General features: G+C 40.8%; 1 protein-coding gene across 1 annotated transcript; it reads right to left on the reverse strand.

Annotated features, from left to right (window-relative positions):
• Positions 1-17,404: 17,404 nt before the first annotated feature.
• On the reverse strand, positions 17,405-20,009 carry LOC139549123 (mRNA decay activator protein ZFP36-like). The gene is made up of 2 exons (XM_071359266.1): positions 19,852-20,009; positions 17,405-19,573 (listed from the first exon to the last, which is right to left on the reverse strand). The coding sequence occupies exons 1-2, from the start codon at positions 19,882-19,884 to the stop codon at positions 18,512-18,514; spliced, it is 1,095 nt and encodes a 364-aa protein (XP_071215367.1). The 5' UTR covers positions 19,885-20,009; the 3' UTR covers positions 17,405-18,511.
• Positions 20,010-20,465: the final 456 nt, after the last annotated feature.

The following is a 20,465-nucleotide window of genomic DNA, read 5'->3' on the forward strand; positions in this document are numbered from 1 at the left end:
GGTTCACCTTCCAGCAGAACAACGACCTCAAGCACACAGCCAAGACAATGCAGGAGTGGCTTCGGGACAAGCCTTTGAATGTCCCTGAGTGGCCCAACCAGTGCTCGGACTCGAACCCGATTGAATATCTCTGGAGAGACCTGAAAATAGCTGTGCAGCAACGCTCCCCATCCAACCTGACAGAGCTTGAGAGGATCTGCAGAGAAGAATGGGAGAAACTCCCCAAATACATGTGTGCCAAGCCTGTAGCGTCATACCCAAGAGGACTCAATGCTGTAATCGCTGCCAAAGGTGCTTCAACCAAGTACTGAGTAAAGGGTCTGAATACTTATGTCAATGGGATATTTAAGGTATTTTTAATACATTTACAAACAATTCTAAAAAACAGTTTTTGCTTTGTATTTATGGGGTATTGTGTGTAGTTGGATGAGGAACAAAAACAATTCCATTTCTTTTATATGTAAAAAGTCAAGGGGTCTGAATACTTTCCGAATGCTCTGTATGTCACAGGTTCTGACAGCACTTGTGCGTGCACAACCGGTCGATTATTTGCTTTGCAATGTGTTCAATGGGTGTATGCAATGCTGGGTATCCAGGCAACTGTACAAAATATTGAGTGTGATCATGGATATTGATATACTATCATGTTGGTTGACATCTTTCTCTATTAGTTTTTCCTTCGAAAGAGGATTTACTATCTTCCCTTACTAAGTATTGCCATTAACCGTGTATTCTCATGTATTATTGAACCAGAATGGACAATTACAATGGAACATCTTCGTAGAGAAAACAGCCTTCAGACATGTGATCATTGGCTCCCCATACCTCATATAGGACTGTCTGCCCCATTGGACAAACATCTTAATTTAACCAGATCTTTAGTAACTCTTGAAAAAGGGAGCCAATAGCTAATTCAATTAGTTTTGAGCGATGTCTTCGTGTCATGGCAAATTTGCCGTGTGACACGCAAGTAGGCCAAGACTAAAACTGAGTAATTATGTGTTCGCTAACGATAGACATTTGATAAATATCACATAATCACAGGGCAAGAGGTACAAAACAGGAGTACTGAATAACAAACTGGAAGCTTAACTTGACTGTGCCACATTTTGAACAATAACCTACAATACACAAAACAGCCAGTGATTATCTTTAATAGTTTATGATGTGTACGGTCTACACTAACAATGGTTTTGTCCTGGTTATTTCTGTATTGAGAACCGAGATACCCAAGTCTATTAATTCCAGGTAAATCCCCCTAACACTCCAACCCCTGTGTGTGTGTCGGGAACATTGTTTTTGAGCTACACTGTTTCCTGTAATCACTTCCTCCAAAAGCTTCCCCTCTCACTGCCAGCTAACAGTTCTCTGGCCTCTAAAGTAACCTTGTGCCCATCGGAACACCACTTTATCAGATGAATATCTGAATCAGAGATGGATAGTCTCATTGACAGTTGGTGGGATTGAGGGGTTTTGAGCAATATCTTGTCCTCAGGCTTGAGATCAGGTTACCGTAAGCAGCTATGAATGATTACCCGAGGGGTTTGCTTAAAATAATATTTTGTCAGAATAAAGAAGTTGCTACAAGAACACGCTGCAACATCGTCTCGTATAGAGGTGACTCATTTGTGAAAAGTGCGTGGCACATATTTTTTGTTAATTTCTATAGAATTACAAACCATATTGGAATATCCTTCCTCTGATTATTTTCCTTGTTCCTGCTGGTTCAAAAGGAGGAGCTTGTCTCCCCAGCAGACCAAAGCATGTCTGTTCCTCTGCTGCACCCTACAGCTCTCCCTCCGTCACCCCCGGGCTGTAGAATGCGTCATTCAGCTTCACACCCAACACAACTCCCATCCTGTCCCCCTGCTAGCTCTACTAGACTGCACTTGATTCCCAGAATGAGACTGAGAATATGGAAAAAAAATACAAATGAGGATGCATGTATTGTGGTGTAACAGTGTTATACACTGAGTGTACAAAACATTAGGAACACCTGCTCTTTCCATGACATAGACTAACCAGATGAATCCAGGTGAAAGCTAGGATCCATTATTGATGTCATTAGTTAAATCCACTTCAATCAGTGTAGATGAAGGGCAGGAGACAGGTTAAAGAAGGATTTTTAAACCTTGAGACAATTGATACATGGATTGTGTATGTGTGTCATTCAGAGGGTGAATGGTCAGGACAAAACATTTAAGTGCCTTTGAACGGGTTATGGTAGTAGGTGCCAGGCGCACCGGTTTGTGTCAAGAACTGCAACGCTCCTGGGTTTTCCACGCTCAACAGTTTACCGTGTGTATCAAAAATGGTCCACCACCCCAAAGGACATCCAGCCAACTTGACGCAGCTGTGGGAAGCATTGGAGTCAACATGGGCCAGCATCCCTGTGTAATGCTTTTCGACACCTTGTAGAGTCCATTCCCGACATATTGAGGCTGTTCTGAGGGGAAAAGCGGGTGCAACTCAATATTAGGAAGGTGTTCTTAGTTGTTTGTCGCCTTTTCTTAAGGTCCTAGGCATCTTGACTGGATGAGGGCAAGAAATATTTCATATCTGTTCAACTCTCTTCACAAACGAGCATTATTGGTCATGTCAGTCTTCTCCCAGGCAATAATAGATGTTTCTAATATCTGTTGTCTTATGTGTTGCCCAGTAATGTCCTCCATTATTGTCACGATCGTCGTTAGGAGAAAGAGAGGAGGACCAAGGCGCAGCGTAATAACAATACATCTTCCTTTTTAATGAAGACGAAACAAACACTTTTACAAACTAACAAAACGACGAACGTGAAGCTATACAAAACAAATAAGTGCAGACACTGGCAACTTACACATAGACAATTACCCACAACCTACCTAATGACTATGGCTGCCTAAATATGGCTCCCAATCAGAGACAACGATAGACAGCTGTCTCTAATTGAGAACCAATCTAGGCAACCATAGACTTACATAAACACCTACACTGAACACAACCCCATGAACTCTACAAACACCCCCTAGACAATACAAACACCCTAGACGAGACAAAAACACACAAACATCCCCCATGTCACACCCTGACCTAACTAAAATAATAAAGAAAAACAAAGATAACTAAGGCCAGGGCGTGACAATTATTACCATAGAAAATGAAACTCTTTCACAAAAACAGCTCAAATCGTTGTCTCCTGTACTCAGTTTGGTTCTAGCTAGAACAGTTCGGCCTACATCAGTAGAGTAGCCAAACGCTTAAATAGAGAAATGAGTAGACGAGTAGAGCGTTACCCGTGGACACACAACGGGTAGTAGCAGTTCAACTTGCAATGTCTGGGAGAGGTTGGCTTACTGCCAGAACCAATGTTGACGCTAAAGTGTATCTTGTACTTATCAACATTTGGCAACCCTCACGGTCTCCATGTGAACTTGTTTTACTTTCCTACGGCTAATGTGGAAGATTTAATCTGTCTTCCTGAATGGCTGCAGGGCAATGAGCATTCCAAAATGTGTTACGGTTGTCTTTCTGTTGTTTTTATGCAACAGGTTGAAACATCGAAACCGTTTCTTTGCAGACACTTTTTTGCCTGAAACTATTTCCCAATATTTATTTTATTTTATATAACCTTTATTTAACTAGGCAAGTCAGTTAAGAACAAATTCAATGACGGCCTACCCCGGCCAAACCCTAATGACGCTGGGCCAACCATGCGCCGCCCTATGGGAGTCCCAATCACGGCCGGTTGTGATACAGCCCAGGATTGAGCCAGGGTCTTTAGTGACGCCTCTAGCACTAAGATGCAGTGCCTTAGACCTCTGCGCCACCCGGGAGCCCAAGATTTCCCAAGATTTAATGCCTTGAACCAAGAAACTCAGGGGCAAAAAGCGCTTACTCCAAAAAAATTGTATAATAACGTTATAAAAATTCTAAAACATTGCATAAAAAATCTACTTTATGGCATAGCTGAAGCAATTATATTATATTACAAGTTTTCTCCCTACACTGCCCTTGAGTAAAACTAATATCATCCAATTTTCAATATCATGCACCAATAATCTGAGACTCTATTCCCAAAATTGTTTTCAAATCAATGTTCAAGTAACTTCTTATGATACACAAGGATTAGCCATCTTTTCTCATAGGCCAGCACCACCTGTATGTTATAAGTAAAAAGCCTTTGACCATGACTGCGTGGCCAAACACGACTCCAACACCATCATTAAGTTTGCTGACAACACAACAGTTGTAGGCCTGATCATCGACAACGACGAGACAGCATATAGGGAGGAGGTCAGAGAACTGGCATTGTGGTCCCAGGACAACAACCTCTCCCTCAATGTGAGCAAGACAAAGGAGCTGATCGTGGACTACAGGAAAAGGCAGGCCGAACAGGCCCCCATGAATATGAACGGGGCAGGTGGAGCGGGTCGAGAGTTTCAAGTTCCTTGGTGTCCACATCACCAACGAACTATCATGGTCCAAACACACCAAGACAGTTGTGAAGAGGGCACGACAAAACCTTTTCCCCCTCAGGAGACTGAAAAGATTTGGCATGGGGGTCCCCAGATCCTCAAAAAATTCTACAGCTGCACCATCGAGAGCATCCTGACGGGTTGCATCACCGCCTGGTATGGCAACTGCTCGGCATCTGACCATAAGGCGCTACAGAGGGTAGTACGTACGGCCCAGTACATCACTGGGGCCAAGCTTCCTGCAATCCAAGACCTATATACTAGGTGGTGTCAGAGGAAAGACCATAAAATTGTCAGAGACTCCAGTCACCCAAGTCATAGACTGTTTTCTCTGCTACCGCACGGCAAGCGGTACCGGAGCGCCAAGTCTAGGACCAAAAGGCTCCTCAACAGCTTCTACCCCCAATCCATAAGACTGCTGAACATTTAATCAAATGGCCACCAGACTATTACATTGACCCACCCCCCCATTTGTTTTGTACACTGCTGCTACTCGCTGTTTATTATCTATGCATAGTCACTTCACCCCTACCTACATGTACAAATTACCTCAACTAACCCGTACCCCCGCACACTGACTATGTACCGGTACCCCATGTATATAGCCTCGTTATTTTGTTACTTTTTATTATTTTACATTTTTTACATTAGTTTATTTGGTCAATATTTTCTTAACTCTTCTTGAACTGCACTCTTGGTTAAGGGCTTGCACGTAAGCATTTCCTGGTAAGGTCTACACTTATTGTATTCGTCGCATGTGACAAATAAAGTTTGATTTGATTTGAAGTAAAAAGCCCACACTTGATTATTTCATTATGCTGAGAATAAGCTTTATCCTAGTTCAACATTTACGACATAAACCACAGCTTATTGAGCAAATCATAAACAGCTCGTCAGCATGAGTATCAGTTCCCCTTTTATGGTCGTCAGTAACTACCAGCCGTAGGTTAATCAAGTCTGACGTTGTCAACAAACACTCCCCAAGCTCTGAGGGCTGCATATTTTGGACCCTAGTCCAGTCTGACCGGCAGCTCTACCAATACGGTAATATGTAGACCTTCAGTGACTATGAATGGTCCTAATAGGCTTTTCAGTAGACTCCATCATAAAGCCCAATTGAGGGAGAAAAGTGGGGGTTACATTGTGAGTGCACAGGTGTCCCATTCCCCAGGAGGATAAGAGTTGCTGGGAGTTGGTGCTCACCTTTTGAAGTGGCCGCTGATATTCTGAGACTAGGCTAGGCAAATAATGAGCCTTGAAGATGGCAATTTAGTCTCAGCCACTTTCAAAACACACAAGGGTAGTTATTCTTCCACGGAACAGTAACAATGTTTCACTGGGTCCTTGACAATCTGTTTAATCAACCAGAGAAATGTAAATTGATACATTCTTCAAGTCCAGAGAGATGTTAAGAAATGGTGGATGGAGAGAAAGTTTACTGGAAACAGATGTCTTACGTTGAGTTTTGACGTTCCCGGTATGTTTCCATTGTTCTTCCATCCTTTTTTTCTAGCTTAATTTTTCCATGATGGATTATTTTCACTGAGAGAGGCAATAATTTTGTTGTCCTCTGCAGTGGAGTTACCACAGTATGCCAGTAATATACCATTCAAAGCGCACTATACATACCACCCTAACAGAATTCACACACCTGTTCAAATACCCAGCATGGACAGCCTGTCCACAAAGGAGAATTGTCCGTTACCAGTGGTGGAAAAAGTACGCAATTGTCATACTTGAGTAAAAGTATAGATACCTTAATAGAAAGTTACTCAAGTAAAAGTGGAAGTCACCCAGTAAAATACTACTTGAGTAAAAGTCTAAAAGTATTTGGTTCTAAATATACTTCAGTATCAAAAGTAAAAGTATAAATCATTTCAAATTACTTATATTAAGCAAAGCAGATGGAACCGTTGTCTTGTTTTGAAAATGTACGGATAGCCAGGGGCACCCCCCAACACTCAGACATAATTTACAGAAGATGCATTTGTGTTTAGTAAGTCAGCCAGATCAGAGGCAGTAGGGATGACCGGAGATGTTCTCTTGATAAGTGTGTGAATAGGACAATTTTCCTGTCCTGTTAAGCATTCAAAATGTAACGAGTACTTTTGGATGTCATGGAAAATGTAGGGAGTAAAAGTATGTTATTTTCTTTAGGAATGTAGTGAAGTAAAAGTTGCCCAAAATTTAAATAGTAAGGGAAGTACAGATACCCCCCAAAACTGCTTAAGTAGTACGTACTTTAAAGTGTTTTTACTTAAGTACTTTACACCACTGTCCGCTACCATGTAATTGCAATGTCATGTGCTGTATTTCAAACACTAACCAGTGCTTATTTAAGACCTAACAAAAACACAGAATTGTAATTACCTATTTGAAGTATGACCATCTGTGCTATGCTAAGACAGTTTCTCTCTTGTATGCAAAATTACTGCATTCTCAGCTAGACTTATAAAGAAAATGCATGACTGTCATTGCTGCTTTGGGATCTCAATGTAATTTTGTTTTGAAGTGGGGGCTATATGTATTTGGGGGGGAATCGCCATGAACAAGAATGAATGGTTGCAAGTTTCGTTAAATTGACATGACAGTAGAAACTTCATAAAGCTGTAATGAAAGCTTCAGAAGCACATTACTAATGAGTCTATGCCATCTGATTGTCAAGCTTCATCAGAGGTCCATTCCCACCCACAGGATTCCCATGCTCCATAATAAGGCAAACCTATTTGCTGTTGTTATGCATGACTATCATTGTGCAACCAACAACTGCAAACATGCATGGCTTTGTCAAGGCATTTCTTAACTGTGTGGAGTCAAATTCCCTCAGGACACCATTGTGTGCGTGCTATTTCAGTGCATGCTTATTGTGCGAGTGGAAAGAACTCTGGGACAATAGTTGAAGAGTTCCCGGTGCAAGATATCTGAGGTCAAGTTGAAAATGGAGCCAGAAATGTGATTTTATTGTGTTTGCCTTTTTTTATATGCACGTCGTAATGACCACCCAGGGCTAGGGTTTCACAAAGGAACATCAAACAGGAACGTTGGTCTGAACTTCTGCAGGTCTTAAACACATGGTTGGTGAAAGATGTATTTTTGGGGGAAAACTGGAGATGTGAAACAGGCTGACAGGGTATTTATTTTGCAGAAGAGAGTGACACAAGGTATGCCGTGTACAGATCATCAGCCAATGGCAGGGTTCAAAAGGAGATGGCCTCACTATGTGAGAGCATTGCTTTGGTGTTGATGTCTGTTTCCCTTTTTTGAGTCCATTTATACCCTTTTTTCACTTCATTTTACATGCTCAATAGTAAAAGCACAAGACAAAGAAAAATAGCTTGGGAGATGGTATGTCACAGTGGTGAATTATTAAAATATATTTTTACTCCCGTAAGATACGCATATATTTTTCTAGGGTTGACCATCATTTGATTTCCGGTGACCAAGGGCATCCTCCAAAGGGCACTATTTATTCCCACCCTAGAGAGCTAAAGTGTGTTTTATTGAAAGGCATGCTAGAGACTGTGAGGACAAAAATGGCAAACTTCTAAACTGGTTTAGAGTCATCGCATTGAATGTAGCTGCAAAGCAGAGGATGAGCTGCTTTAGCTTTGCTTGTACTAAAGTGAGTAGAGTAGAGGGAAATAACTGTCCACTGACGTCAACGCCCATGAGTGGAAGTGATCTCCTTTTATAGCCACGTTTTCTCTCTCTCTCTGCATTCCTTACAGGAGCAGTGGAGAGGGCCGTGACGCACACATACGGAGAAAGAGAGAAGTTGGCACATGCCGGGCCGTGAGGGAAGAAAAATTCCCCCTCCCAAAGCTTTTACCTTTACTCGACAGGCTCAATCAACTCAAAGCTCCTTATCTTTGAGGAAATGTAAGACACGTTTTACTTTAGAATGGACTGAGGTCACACTAAGACTTGGCAAGGAAGACACCTTCGGACTACTACTGAATCTGTTCAGCGTTGTCAAAACGTGACGTATTGCAATTGCACCGTGAAGAAGATGGTTCTTATTTAGTAGAAAGCACAGAATGTTAAATACATATTCTGTTTTCTTCTGATTTAACATTTTCTTCCCTTCCCCCTTTGGCACAGAATGATGCCAAATCACATGCCCCAGTATTATATTGTTAGGGACAGGTCAAAATTTACTGAGGGGGAAGGGTTGTCCAAAATAAGGGAGGGTTGTCAAACTTTTTTTATTTTGCTTTGGGGAGGGTTGTGTGCTTTTTTAATTTGGCACAGGGGAGGGTAGTGTGCTTTTTCCCTGGTTTACATTCGCTCATCTGCTCGTATTTCCCCCATAAACAATGGCTTGACTTACTTTTGATATTACCCTAATACATTTCGAAAAGATTGTGAAGGTTTGGTATGGCGTGGCTATTATTAAGATGTAGCTACTGTAGGCCTATGATATGAAGGCAGCGCTCCAACTTACTCCAACAGCTGAAGTTGAGTTGAGGAAGACTGTTACTCCTATAATCTAACGATATAATCTTTATAAAACATGTTCTGGTCATCTATATAGCAGATGCAGTAGCCATCTGACATGAAGAAATGCATACCGGTGTCGTAGCATGCCACCGGCATATCTCTCGCTCTCTCTGGGGTTAGGCCTAAGTTTCTCTTCCTTTTATTTGTATTTATTTATTTTATTTCACCTTTATTTAACCAGGTAGGCAAGTTGAGTTACACATGGAGTAAAACAAACATACAGTCAATAATACAGTTGCTCACATAATACAATGTGAGCAAATGAGGGGAGATAAGGGAGGTAAAGGCAAAAAAATATATTTATATATATATATTATTATATAGGCTATATATTTATTAAAATATTAATATCACACAGCCTATAAGCCTATAGGTCTAGTGCCTTGATACATTTAGTGCTCAAATATCTGACAGCTCAACTCTGAGTTGGACAATTATTGTTTTAGGAAAGTTGTCTTAAAAGCAATAAAAGAAATTGGCTATAAAGTTTTGTATGACATACACATCAAAACACAAGGAATAGTGTTTTTCAGTTTATTTATTCTTGCTCACAGATAAAACTGAAGAAATGTAGAATTGACATGAATAAGAATTGCAAAACACTAATTAAAACACACAATATGTGATATACAGTGCATTCGGAAAGTATTCAGACCCCTTCCTGTTTTCCACATTTTGTTACGTTACAGCCTTATGTATAGAAGAAAAAAAATTCCCTACAAAATATTTACTAATTATAAAATCAAAAACAAACAGAAACCCCTTATTTACACAAGTATTCAGACCCTTTGCTGTGAGACTCGAAATGAAGGTTTCCTTTGATCATTCTTGAGATGGTTCTACAATTTGATTGGAGTCCACCTGTGGTAAATTCAATTTTGTTGGACATGATTTGGAGAAGCAAACACCTGTCTATATAAGTCCCGTGCATGTCAGAGCAAAGCCCAAGCCATGAGGTCGAAGGAATTGTTCAAAAGGTACTTAAAGGACTCTCAGACCATGAGAAAGAAGATTCTCTGGTCTGATGAAACAAAGAATTAACTCTTTGGCCTGAATGCCAAACATCACGTCTGGGGGAAACCGGGCACCATCCCTACGGTGAAGCATGGTGGTGGCAGCATCATGCTGTGGGGATGTTTTTCAGTGGCAGGGACTGGGAGACTTATCAGGATCGAGGGACAGATGAACAGAGCAAAGTACAGAGAGATCCTTGATGAAAACCTGCTCCAGAGTGCTCCGGATCTCACACTGAGGAGAAGGTTCACCTTCCAACAGGACAACAACACTAAACACACAACCAAGACAACGCAGGAGTGGCTTCGGGACAAGTCTCTGAATGTCCTTGAGTGGCCCAGCCAGAGCCTGGACTTGAACCCGATCAAACATCTCTGGAGAGACCTGAAAATAGCTGTGCAGTGACGCTCCCCATCCAACCTGACAGAGCTTGAGAGGATCTGCAGAGAAGAATGGGAGAAACTCCCCAAATACAGGTGTGCCATGCTTGTAGTATCATACGCAAGAAGGATTGAGGCTGTAATCAAATCAAATCAAATCGAATTTGTCACATGCGCTGAGTACAACATGTGTAGACCTTATCGTGAAATGCTTACTTTCAAGCCCTAAACCAACAATGCAGTTCAAGAAATAGTGTTAAGAAAATATTTACTAACTAACTAAAGTAAAAAATAATAGAACAATAACGAGGCTATATACAGGGGTTACCGGTACCGAGTCATTGTCCGGAGGTACAGGTTAGTCGAGGTAATTTGTACATGTAGGTATGGGTAAAGTGACTATGTATAGATAATAAACAGCGAGTGGGGGGGGTCAATGTAAGTAGTCTGGGTGGCCATTTGATTAATTGTTCAGCAGTCTTATGGTCGGATGCCAAGCTGTTGTAGAGAGGGTAGTGCCAAAGGTCTGAATACTTTCTGAATGGACTTTAAATAGAATATAGAACACTTGAAACATTACAGAATATTTTTCATGATGGAAATTGAAATGTTAAAATGTGATTGTAAAAAATTAAATGTTTGGGAAAACCATTTCAGAGCTAGAGTTACTGTACAGTCTGACAGCAGTGGGTAGATTGGCATTTCGCAGGCGGTTCGTACGGGCGGATATACAGGACAGTCCGTGTGTGTTTCTCAGGAGCCTGGTGGTGCAGTTACCTCTTTTGGAGGGAGCAAGTCGTTCAGTGGATGGTCAAGGGTGTGCATGTCCTTCACCAGGTGCACTGCAGACTGCTCTCGCCTGCTCTGCAGTGGCGGGTGGCTGTGGTTGGGCTGCTCCACCTCTGGAGCAGATCCTCAAGGCCCTCCTCTGTACCCTGTCTAGTCGGGCCTGCTGCTTTTTACTGCATCCAACTTTTTATAGTTTGTTACAGGCTGTTTTTAAGGACATGTAAATGAGGCTCATTTGGCCAACATCCCTCTTTTATTGATGGCGCTGGCTGTGCCAGGTCGCATCTGAATGCATATGGATGTCTGTAAAATGTCTCAAATGTCTGGTCAATTAAAATCCTCCCTGTCATGTTGTCCGGCACCAATGTCTCCAATTGGATGGGAACCTAGCTATAGACACCCTAAATACTCTGGCAAGTGCGTATGCCTGCACATCATGGTTCACCAGCAGCCCCAAACATCTAAAGAATAAGCTACCAGCCAAACAAGCTTGGAAGAATTGTACTTAAACTCCCCCCTCACACTCATCTCGAGGTTGAGAATTTTTTTCCGTCTCGATCTCTGTAATGTGTCTATATCTATGTAATTGTATATGTGTTCATGTAAAACATAGGGACCACAATGGAAATAAGTCCCTGAATGTATTGTGCAATCTCGGTCACTGAAGAAAATCTTTATGTATTTATGTGTTTGTTTTTACTGACAAATAAAATCAATCAATCAATCAATCAATCAATTCAAACTGTGCAATTGATGAATGGAAAGAGCCGTCCGTTACAAAACACCGAAAAGTTGAATGACATTCGGAGATGTCAAGCCAAGCCTTCGATACTGGGTAAGCTTACAAGGCAGGGAGGGATGAATTTTCTGTTTGTCAAAATTGACATAGTCTTTTTATTGTGGTGTTGAAAATGCAAACCATGATTTCGAAGTGCCTGAAGTCGGTATGCTTTGTTTATTGGTTGTCTGGTGCATTGGCATAGAAACCTGTTGGTGGAAAATTCCTTACATATATTTTATACAATTATAAATATGGCATCCAAATGTTGAAAGTCTGATTTCGACCCTAGCTGATCATTGTCTGCCAGCCGGCTCTGATCATAGTGTAATGAGACAGGCAGGGAGAGTGAGCTCATCGGTGGTGGTCGGCGAACCTTCTGGCCCATACCACTGCATGGTATCAACAGTGCCACAAAAGCATGTTGAAGTGGCAAAGTCTATATCCATATTTATAAACACAGGGTTGCTACAGTTGTAGTTTTTGGTCGTAAACATTATTTTTTAGTTAATTCTATGATGGGGTAGGGTGTTCAATTTATTTGACAGACAAAGGGAGGCTCATGAGGATATATTTTTTTTACTTTGGCGACACCTTGAGTTGGACCATCCCATCCCCCCCACTACATTTCAATCTGTCCCGTACAATAGCCTGTATCCCATGGCCTGACTTCCCGCATAACACCCAATGAATAAAGTCAACACACCACAAAGTCCGAAGTCTTCAATGGAGCTCCCTCAGTTTAACTTGATTAACAAAGCCAAACACATTTAAAGCCTATTTCCCAACTCTCTGATTCTTTCGTCAATTTCCCCCATTGTTCAGTTATTTGTTTAGCTTAAACACTTGGCTCAGAGATGTGCCAACTGCCTATACACACACCTGCCAAAATACACGTTCATATAAAGTACCTTTGATTTGACTTGGGTGAAGTTTTATAGCCAGCCCTGAATGATTATAATAGCGTAGGGAACCGTTCAACCTTGAATGTGCCTGACTCCAAACACAAAACTGTAGCAGTGCTTAATAAATGTGACTGTTGCAATAACTTCTCCATAGCTCATATTACTGTGCCCACATGCTCCACATTAGGTATGTAAGAATTCTCCCTCTGTGTTGTTCTTGGCCGGAGGAGTCTTGATAGGATTTGACACTGACTTGCATCGGCAGAATAGAAACCAGACTTGTTTCCATGACGCTGAGCACGCCTGTTTCAAGAGGCTTTTGCAATTAATCTTGTCTTGCCTCGGTAACTTGTGCAAATAGACCAGTTCTACCTTTGAACTGCTGCTCTAGCAAACACCTCTCAGCAAACGTTGATAGAGAGTGGTTGAAATTGACTGCTTTCAAACTGTTCATATTGTGGTGCTCCTGAATTAACTTTCCTCGTGTCGCTCATGTTTGTAAAGGAAGTTTGCCTGTTTGTGTTTGTTACTGTACGTAGAAGGATGTGTTTTAGGGATATGTCATTTTTTATGGAAAAACAGTAGATACCTTGTTCAAAACATTGCTTTTAGTCATACATGTTTTTCGATGGCCTGTATGCTAAACAAAACAATGTCCACACTAGCAAATGTATTATTCAAATGATTTTGGGTTTTGTAAGGCTTCACTGTTTTCTAATAGTAGACTGTCTATTAGGCCTACTATCTCCTGTTTGCTTGTGGGGGTGGGTCTTGACGGTCCACAATGACGCTGATGGAGTAATGTATTTTGTTTATATTTTATCTCTTACGAGTGGTTAAACATTGATGTTGGGAGGATTTTTGGCCTTTGATTATGGATCTGCTTGTCTGCGCTAAGACAACGTTGCCAGGGCACAGGTAAACCACACTCTGCCTGAGGAAACCTTATGCTTAAAATAAGACATTTCTGATCCCATTGTCCTTCCTCTGTCCACATTATGAGGTTCTGTAAGAACAGTTATTCTTTTGGGTTTAGGCCACAAGGCAAAGTGAGTTATTGCAGACCCCTAGAGGTCTCTAAAGGCATTGCAAGAAGGAATGGGGGTTAGGATCAGTTTGCCATGCTAATAAATCATCATACTGTCAGTCCAGAATAGATAGCCACAGAGCTTGCCAGCTTGTAGTGCATAAAAATGTAAATAAGTCACGACTGGGTCATTCAGCCATTCCTATGGGGAAAGAATAGGGTTTTTGTCATAAATGCCGAAAATGAGGTCTGAGGTTAACACAGGCTTAGGAGATCTTCTAAGTTTGTTCTATCAGATAATATCAGTCAGTTAACGTGGCCTTTATAAATTATGAAGCCTTTATGTGCTTTAGATGCTTGTTTTGATTACAGAAATGCTTCAAAATTCACCAAAAGTTACGTTCGCTGATGAAGATTATCTCATACTACAGACCTTATTTTTGGCATTTATCCCCCAAAAAACATTCATTTCCCCATAGGCTTTGGCCAACGAGCCGTGTTGGAGTTGGTGCCTACAAAAAGACGGCATTAGTAATGCTCTCTATAATATTACTTTATCAGTTATTCTGGATACAAAAAAACAAAAATCTGTACTAAGGTATAACTGTTGAGACTTGGAATCAGATCAGAGTAGAGCGAATAGGATTCATTTGTGACTCACCATGTGACCATTTCTACAGAACTGGGTACTTAACACAAGGTGTAATGTAGTTTATCATAGACAGTAAATATATCCTCCTTGGCAGGAATCTACAAAACGTATATAAACTAGCATAATGCTGACATTAACAATCTATCAAAATGCCAACTAAAGATAGGGATTTCACTAACCATTCCAAAAGATAAAAGGCAAAAATAAACTAAAGAAACACACCATATGCGGCATTACACTGATGCGGTCCAAACCACAATGCATGGTCCACCAGCTGTCTATGTTTGCAGTGTGAGGATATGCCAAACCTAGAGAAAACACACTGCCCGTTTTGTGCTCTGTGTTGGTTATTTGATTTCACTGGACGGCCTCTGTTGTTATGGCAACACATCCTGTGTCTGTACTGACTTAAAGGACAAGATAAACGAAATGGACTGTGAATTGATTTCTTTATTGACGTGACTGATGGCCTGAAATCACAGTTCCCCTATGGTAGGTGTTTTTGTTTAACGACATGGTCTTCCTAGGAGTGCTGTGAGGGGCCCCTCTGGTCCTGCATTCTAAGGTCTTGGTTGAAATACAGAGAAAATGTAATGGCAAGATCATCTGTATTGACAGAAAGATATTCTGTTCTTCAGATCAAGCTTGAACTTCCTCCTTGTCAACTGACACTTCTACTACCCATCTTGAGGAAGAACAGAAGAGGAAAGAGGAAGTGGGAAAGGCAACAAATGAATAGATGGTGTGAATTTGTCATATCCTTTACCTCACTTGTAGCTGTCACAATTAGATATGCTGCGGTTTCAACAGCGCTGTTTATCTCATGCATCAAACCATTGAGTGGGGTTCACTTTCCTTAAGCTAGAAGTGAAAACCACGCCAGCAGCACCATGCAAGATTACATTACCTTAACAAATAACAATAGCTTGTGCTCCCATAGAATGTGGGCAATGTAGTGGACAAATTGTTGCAGCTATTGATCTGTCTGTATTGGTGACCTGTTCAAAGGTTGTGTTTTCCCTACAGATGGATTAGGGCTATGTACGTACATGCACAGATAACTGATCTCAGGACAGGTTTATCTGGAGGTGTTAGCCTTTAGCACTGTTTCTTCACTGCTGATTGCATTGACAGTGAGAAGATAGCATATCCAATCCATTGGCGTAGCCTGATTTGTATTAGTAGGCTATTCCCAGCAACCTCTCATTTAGAGTAAATGGCAAACTGAAAAGCATATGAACTTGGTAGCATATAGGGTTACAAAACTACTGGTAATTTACCAAAATTACCAGAATATTCAGTAATTTTAGTAATTAACAGAAAATGATGGCAATCCAGCATAACTTTTGTTATTCATGTGTAGTATTTTTTATATCTGTGTGTACATATAGTCCATGAGTTTCTAGTTGATAGACCATATGGTTCAAGAGAAAATTGCCTAAATAATGAAAAAATAATCTAATTAACAAGGGCTTAGTTTTCAATTAACTCTGCAACTCTTCCAACTATTGACTTTTTTCACAATTGCCACCAGTTTGACGCCAAAACATTGACAACTACATATTGACATAGTAAAATAAATGTTTGTAAACATTTTGTATTTATAATTAGAACTGATATTTCATGCTGAAACTCTCATGTTAATCACCAATGGTATTCAATAAGTTGATTGTTTATATTTAGCATAATGTTTTACAGCTTTGCCATTATTTTTAAATTTTAAAATCATCTTATTCAATTCTTTCATATATTTTACATGCAATAAGGCCACACAGAGGGCCAGAGATTATTACAGACATGTGGAAATCTGAAGTACCCAAAAGGGCCACTAGATGTCTTTTGATAGATTACATAAAATCCTTGAAAGATACATCAATTCAAAAGTTTCCAGTAATATACCCAAACTTTTTCACCCTAGTAGCATGTCTGCGTTCAGGTTTGCTTTTTAACCCCTTCCTTATTCTTGGAGAAGGACTTTCAGATGATCCCATCAGAAATGTGCAGCGTATAAACGTTTGAAGGCCTTACTGGATTGAGGAAAAGTAGGCTATTGAAGTAGTGAGGTTGATTTAACACTATAAACCTCACATTTCAAATACAAGGTTTAAGGAAGTGTTTGCATTGCTCTTTGTGTTCATCCTGTGCCCATATTAAAAACTTCTCAATAAAACCTTGTCAGCTATCCTTACATGAAGGGACAAATTGCAAAAGGAGATTTCTGGAGTTCACTTGTAATACAAGGCCTTTCTGATGCAATACAGTCATATCTGACATCACAAAAATGGATACCCATTTTGGGATAAGAATGGCAAGTATTGGTACACACTCAAGTGTATACAGAGCAGAGGAAAGACGGTTAACCATGGCAACCTTGCCAGTGAGTAAACACAAGGGTGAGCACAGGGCGTCCTAAGAGAGGAATGTCAAATATGCACAGGCACTTGACCACACAGCTAGGTTACAGCTCAGCTCCCTATCTAATGGTCAAACACCAATTCCAGCATATCCACATGGCTAGTCATGAAACTGAGCTCTATGCATGCAGGATAAGGACTAAGTTGTTGTTTTGGGTCAAATGCCTTCAGTGACTGACACAGTATTTGGGCCAAATACAATATCACCCATTTGTATTGACATAACAGCCATCTATAGAAAGATATAGACTGGTTGCTCATAGCGAGAAAATGAGGCTATCTGCTGTTTCTATCTTTGTATTATTTAAGCACAAAATACAGTTTGATAATATAATAAGTTATGTGTTGTGTGTATCATTGCATGAACCATATATTCTGCCCTCATATAGCTTCTGTTTGTGTTGTCATCAAGTAGTAAGGAATGTTTGCCTTATTGAATCAAATTTGAGACAAGCTGTAAAACTGACAAAAAGTCCATTAAATGCAAGGAATTATATTTCTTTATCATTTTCATTTATTTCTCCCTGTTCAGGCGATCAAAAATAAATTCATACTTTTTTTCTTAATAATTCACACATCATTTTCACAGACCCTGACATGTTCATGATAAATAAGTACAAAATACATTGGTATTAACACAATAAATATCATAATAAATATATTAGTTTAAGTCTATACAATTACAAAAGGCAAATAAGTCAACCTATAGTCTATGGAAATACTGTGATGTTACAGTCCCTGATGAAATAGAAGTCACCAACTACAGTTGAGTAAGACCCCAACCAGGGTTGTCAAAACATTATGCAACAAAACAGGTCTCTAAATAAATGGCAAGGTTACACAAATACCCCCCTCCTAGATCTGTGACATACACAGACGGCGTACTAGCACCTTCTCACTTTTGTCACAGATGTGTTCAAATATGATGGACGTCCCAAAAAAGTATATGAAAAACTGTTCTTACACAAAGAATGTAGCAAAAGTAGACAAGTATAAAGCTTTGGTTAAATGCTACATAGAGAGACTCGTCTCCCAATACCTATTTTAAAGTGCATGTCACAGTGAGAGAATGTCTTGTTGTCATTTTTTCAAGTCACATTGATGGTTTGAATATTTTCAACAGTTTTTGGTATACACATAAATACCAACAGTATGCACAGATCTGACAAATAGTTCTGGCAGCTTACTAAATGGAGGGGAGTCTTTTGTTTCATATGATCATATATTTGAAGGACTAATCGAAGTAATCCAGCTAAAGTAAGGCTACTAGGCCCTTCTCATATTGATTGAGACAGGTAAAGGCACTTAAAACGTCTGTTACTGTAATAACCATCAAGGTCATTTTTAAAGAAAGCAATTAATGGAAGACAAGATGAAAAGTTAAATGAAAATATACATAAGTATAAAAAAAAATATACAGATTTTGCTAAGTTTGAGTACCAAATAAATTTCACTGAGCAAGTAATTTACTAATAAATAAACAACAGTATAAAGTGTTGATGCGCATCATATTGATAGGATTTCTGATTTGTGTAAGCAGAACCTTCACAATTGATCGAGGTTCGTGATTTGGATTGTCTCTGTGTGGTTTGGGTTTCCTAGTCAGAGAGTGACAGGCGCGCAAAGACGGTGAGGCGCTTATTGCCAGCCCCATCAAAAGTGGGGGACTCTGAACCGCTGGTGCTGCCTGTGCTGGTGTAACTATCCCGATCTGAGAGGGAGTCTTCAGAAGAGAAGCGCTGGAGGTTTGGCTGGGTGATGTAGACATTGTTGCGGTCCTCCATAGCGTAAGATTTGTTCAGAGTGTTTGGGAAGTTATTTCCGTGGCCACAAACGCAGCGTGAGGGCTTCTGTGGCTCAACTATCATAGGGATGGTGTGGATGTCACCAACACTGGGTCGGCTCTGACAAAACTGAAATGTGTTGCGTTGGGTGTCATTGAACACTGGGGAGAGAATGTCCGCTGGGGGTGGTGACACCGAGGGCGCACGGGTGAAGCCAAGGGGGTCGTGGAGCGCAGGGGGAGGAGAGCTGCGTGATCCCATGAAACCTGCAAAACTGACGCTCTGACGGAGCTGACGTGGGTTCTGATCAGCAAGTGCTTGGTTGTGGAACTTTTGGGTCAAGGGGGTGAGTTTCTCTTCGTGAATGAAGTGACAGCGGGCTCCATATGGGCAGTAGCCAAAGTTGTAAAAGGTGCGACAGGCCTCCGTTTTGTATTTTGGGTGCCTGTACAAACCGCGCAGCTCAGGCTCTCCATGGGCAAACTGACACTTGCTCCCATATTTACAGCTTCCGTTCTCCTGGAAGCTACGGCACAGTTCGGTTTTGTAACGGTTGGAAGGGAGAGGTGTCGGGTTGTTCAGTGGAGGAAATCCAGGAGGAGGAGGCACTTCATCCAGGGTCTTCATTTTACCGAAGGAAAGGATATTGGATTCGGTTAGACTCATGGAGCGGTCAGGTCTGAAGGAAACCTGTTGTTTACTTGGAGCCATCTTGCTCCAAATGTCAAGTGGCCAGGGGTTATCATCGTTCAGTTGCTCAGAGCTTAGACTATGGCTCTTTGGTGAGAAGAACGACGTTGAACTGTCGAGACGAGGTGCCATTGGTTGAATTTGTTGCTGGATGAATGGTTCATCTAAACCAAGATTGATCAGATTCTGTGGAGAGAAATATGACTGTCAATAAATGATCACGTTAGACCCATCCTATAGACTACCCAGGATGCAGAATTGTAGCCCATGCCCTGTTCCCCATTAAGCTTTTAATTATGTTAAATATGTTTTGTGAATATTTCAAGATGTAATCAAAGTTCAAAGTCGCCTACAATTTATACAATAGTCTAGTTGTAGTTTTTTTACGAACCTAAAGCATAACCATAGCTTATGTTACTGATCTGAACAAAAACACAAATGTAAACACAGTGAATAAACCTTACCCTCGTGATAATGTCGTCGATCATATCGGACATGCTTCTATGTGTTCTTGTCCTTCGAAACGTTTTAGTTCGCCTGTCACTTTCAGCTGCAAGACACTGGCGATTGCGCTGCGCTGTTAATGCAGTGCTAGACTTTTTATAGTCTGTCTGGGGCTGGCAGGCAGGCGGGGTTTCCTGTGCTATTTTCCCGGACACCACTCCCATAAAGTTTCATACAAAACTCAACCAACCAAGGCTGCCTTGTTTTGATATGTTTTTGTATTTTTAGTCAGCTGTGAAATGTTTCAGTTTCACCAACATTCAGACATAAACGCATCGTATAGACTAGGCTTCATATGTCAACAACATAATACGCCCACAAATATTGACACACTTGTACATTATTTGCCTACGCTCATTAGATTTTCAATCACGATGACGAATACTTTTGGGGTAGTAGGCTATGATTAACTACTTCGTTGCTGGACACATTTTCCCCAAGGCTGTTACCAGAATCACCCCAGACTTTTTCCTCGTTGGTTTCTATGCGTGACACCCGCTCTCTGTTTTTGTAGAACATCTGTCTTTAATATAATTTCCAGTCTTTACCTTCATTTTCCAACTGTTATAGGCTA

Source organism: Salvelinus alpinus, chromosome 22, assembly GCF_045679555.1.
Source record: "Salvelinus alpinus chromosome 22, SLU_Salpinus.1, whole genome shotgun sequence".
NCBI lineage: Eukaryota > Metazoa > Chordata > Actinopteri > Salmoniformes > Salmonidae > Salvelinus > Salvelinus alpinus.

What these genes read in the sequence shown, in the direction of transcription:
- LOC139549123 (XM_071359266.1), bottom strand. Translation starts at nt 19,884, where the DNA reads ATGTCCGATATGATCGACGACATTATCACGAGG. An exon ending in TCGACGACATTATCACGAGG is followed by an intron (nt 19,574 to 19,851) that starts GTAAGGTTTATT and finishes TTCTCTCCACAG; the next exon opens with AATCTGATCAATCTTGGTTT.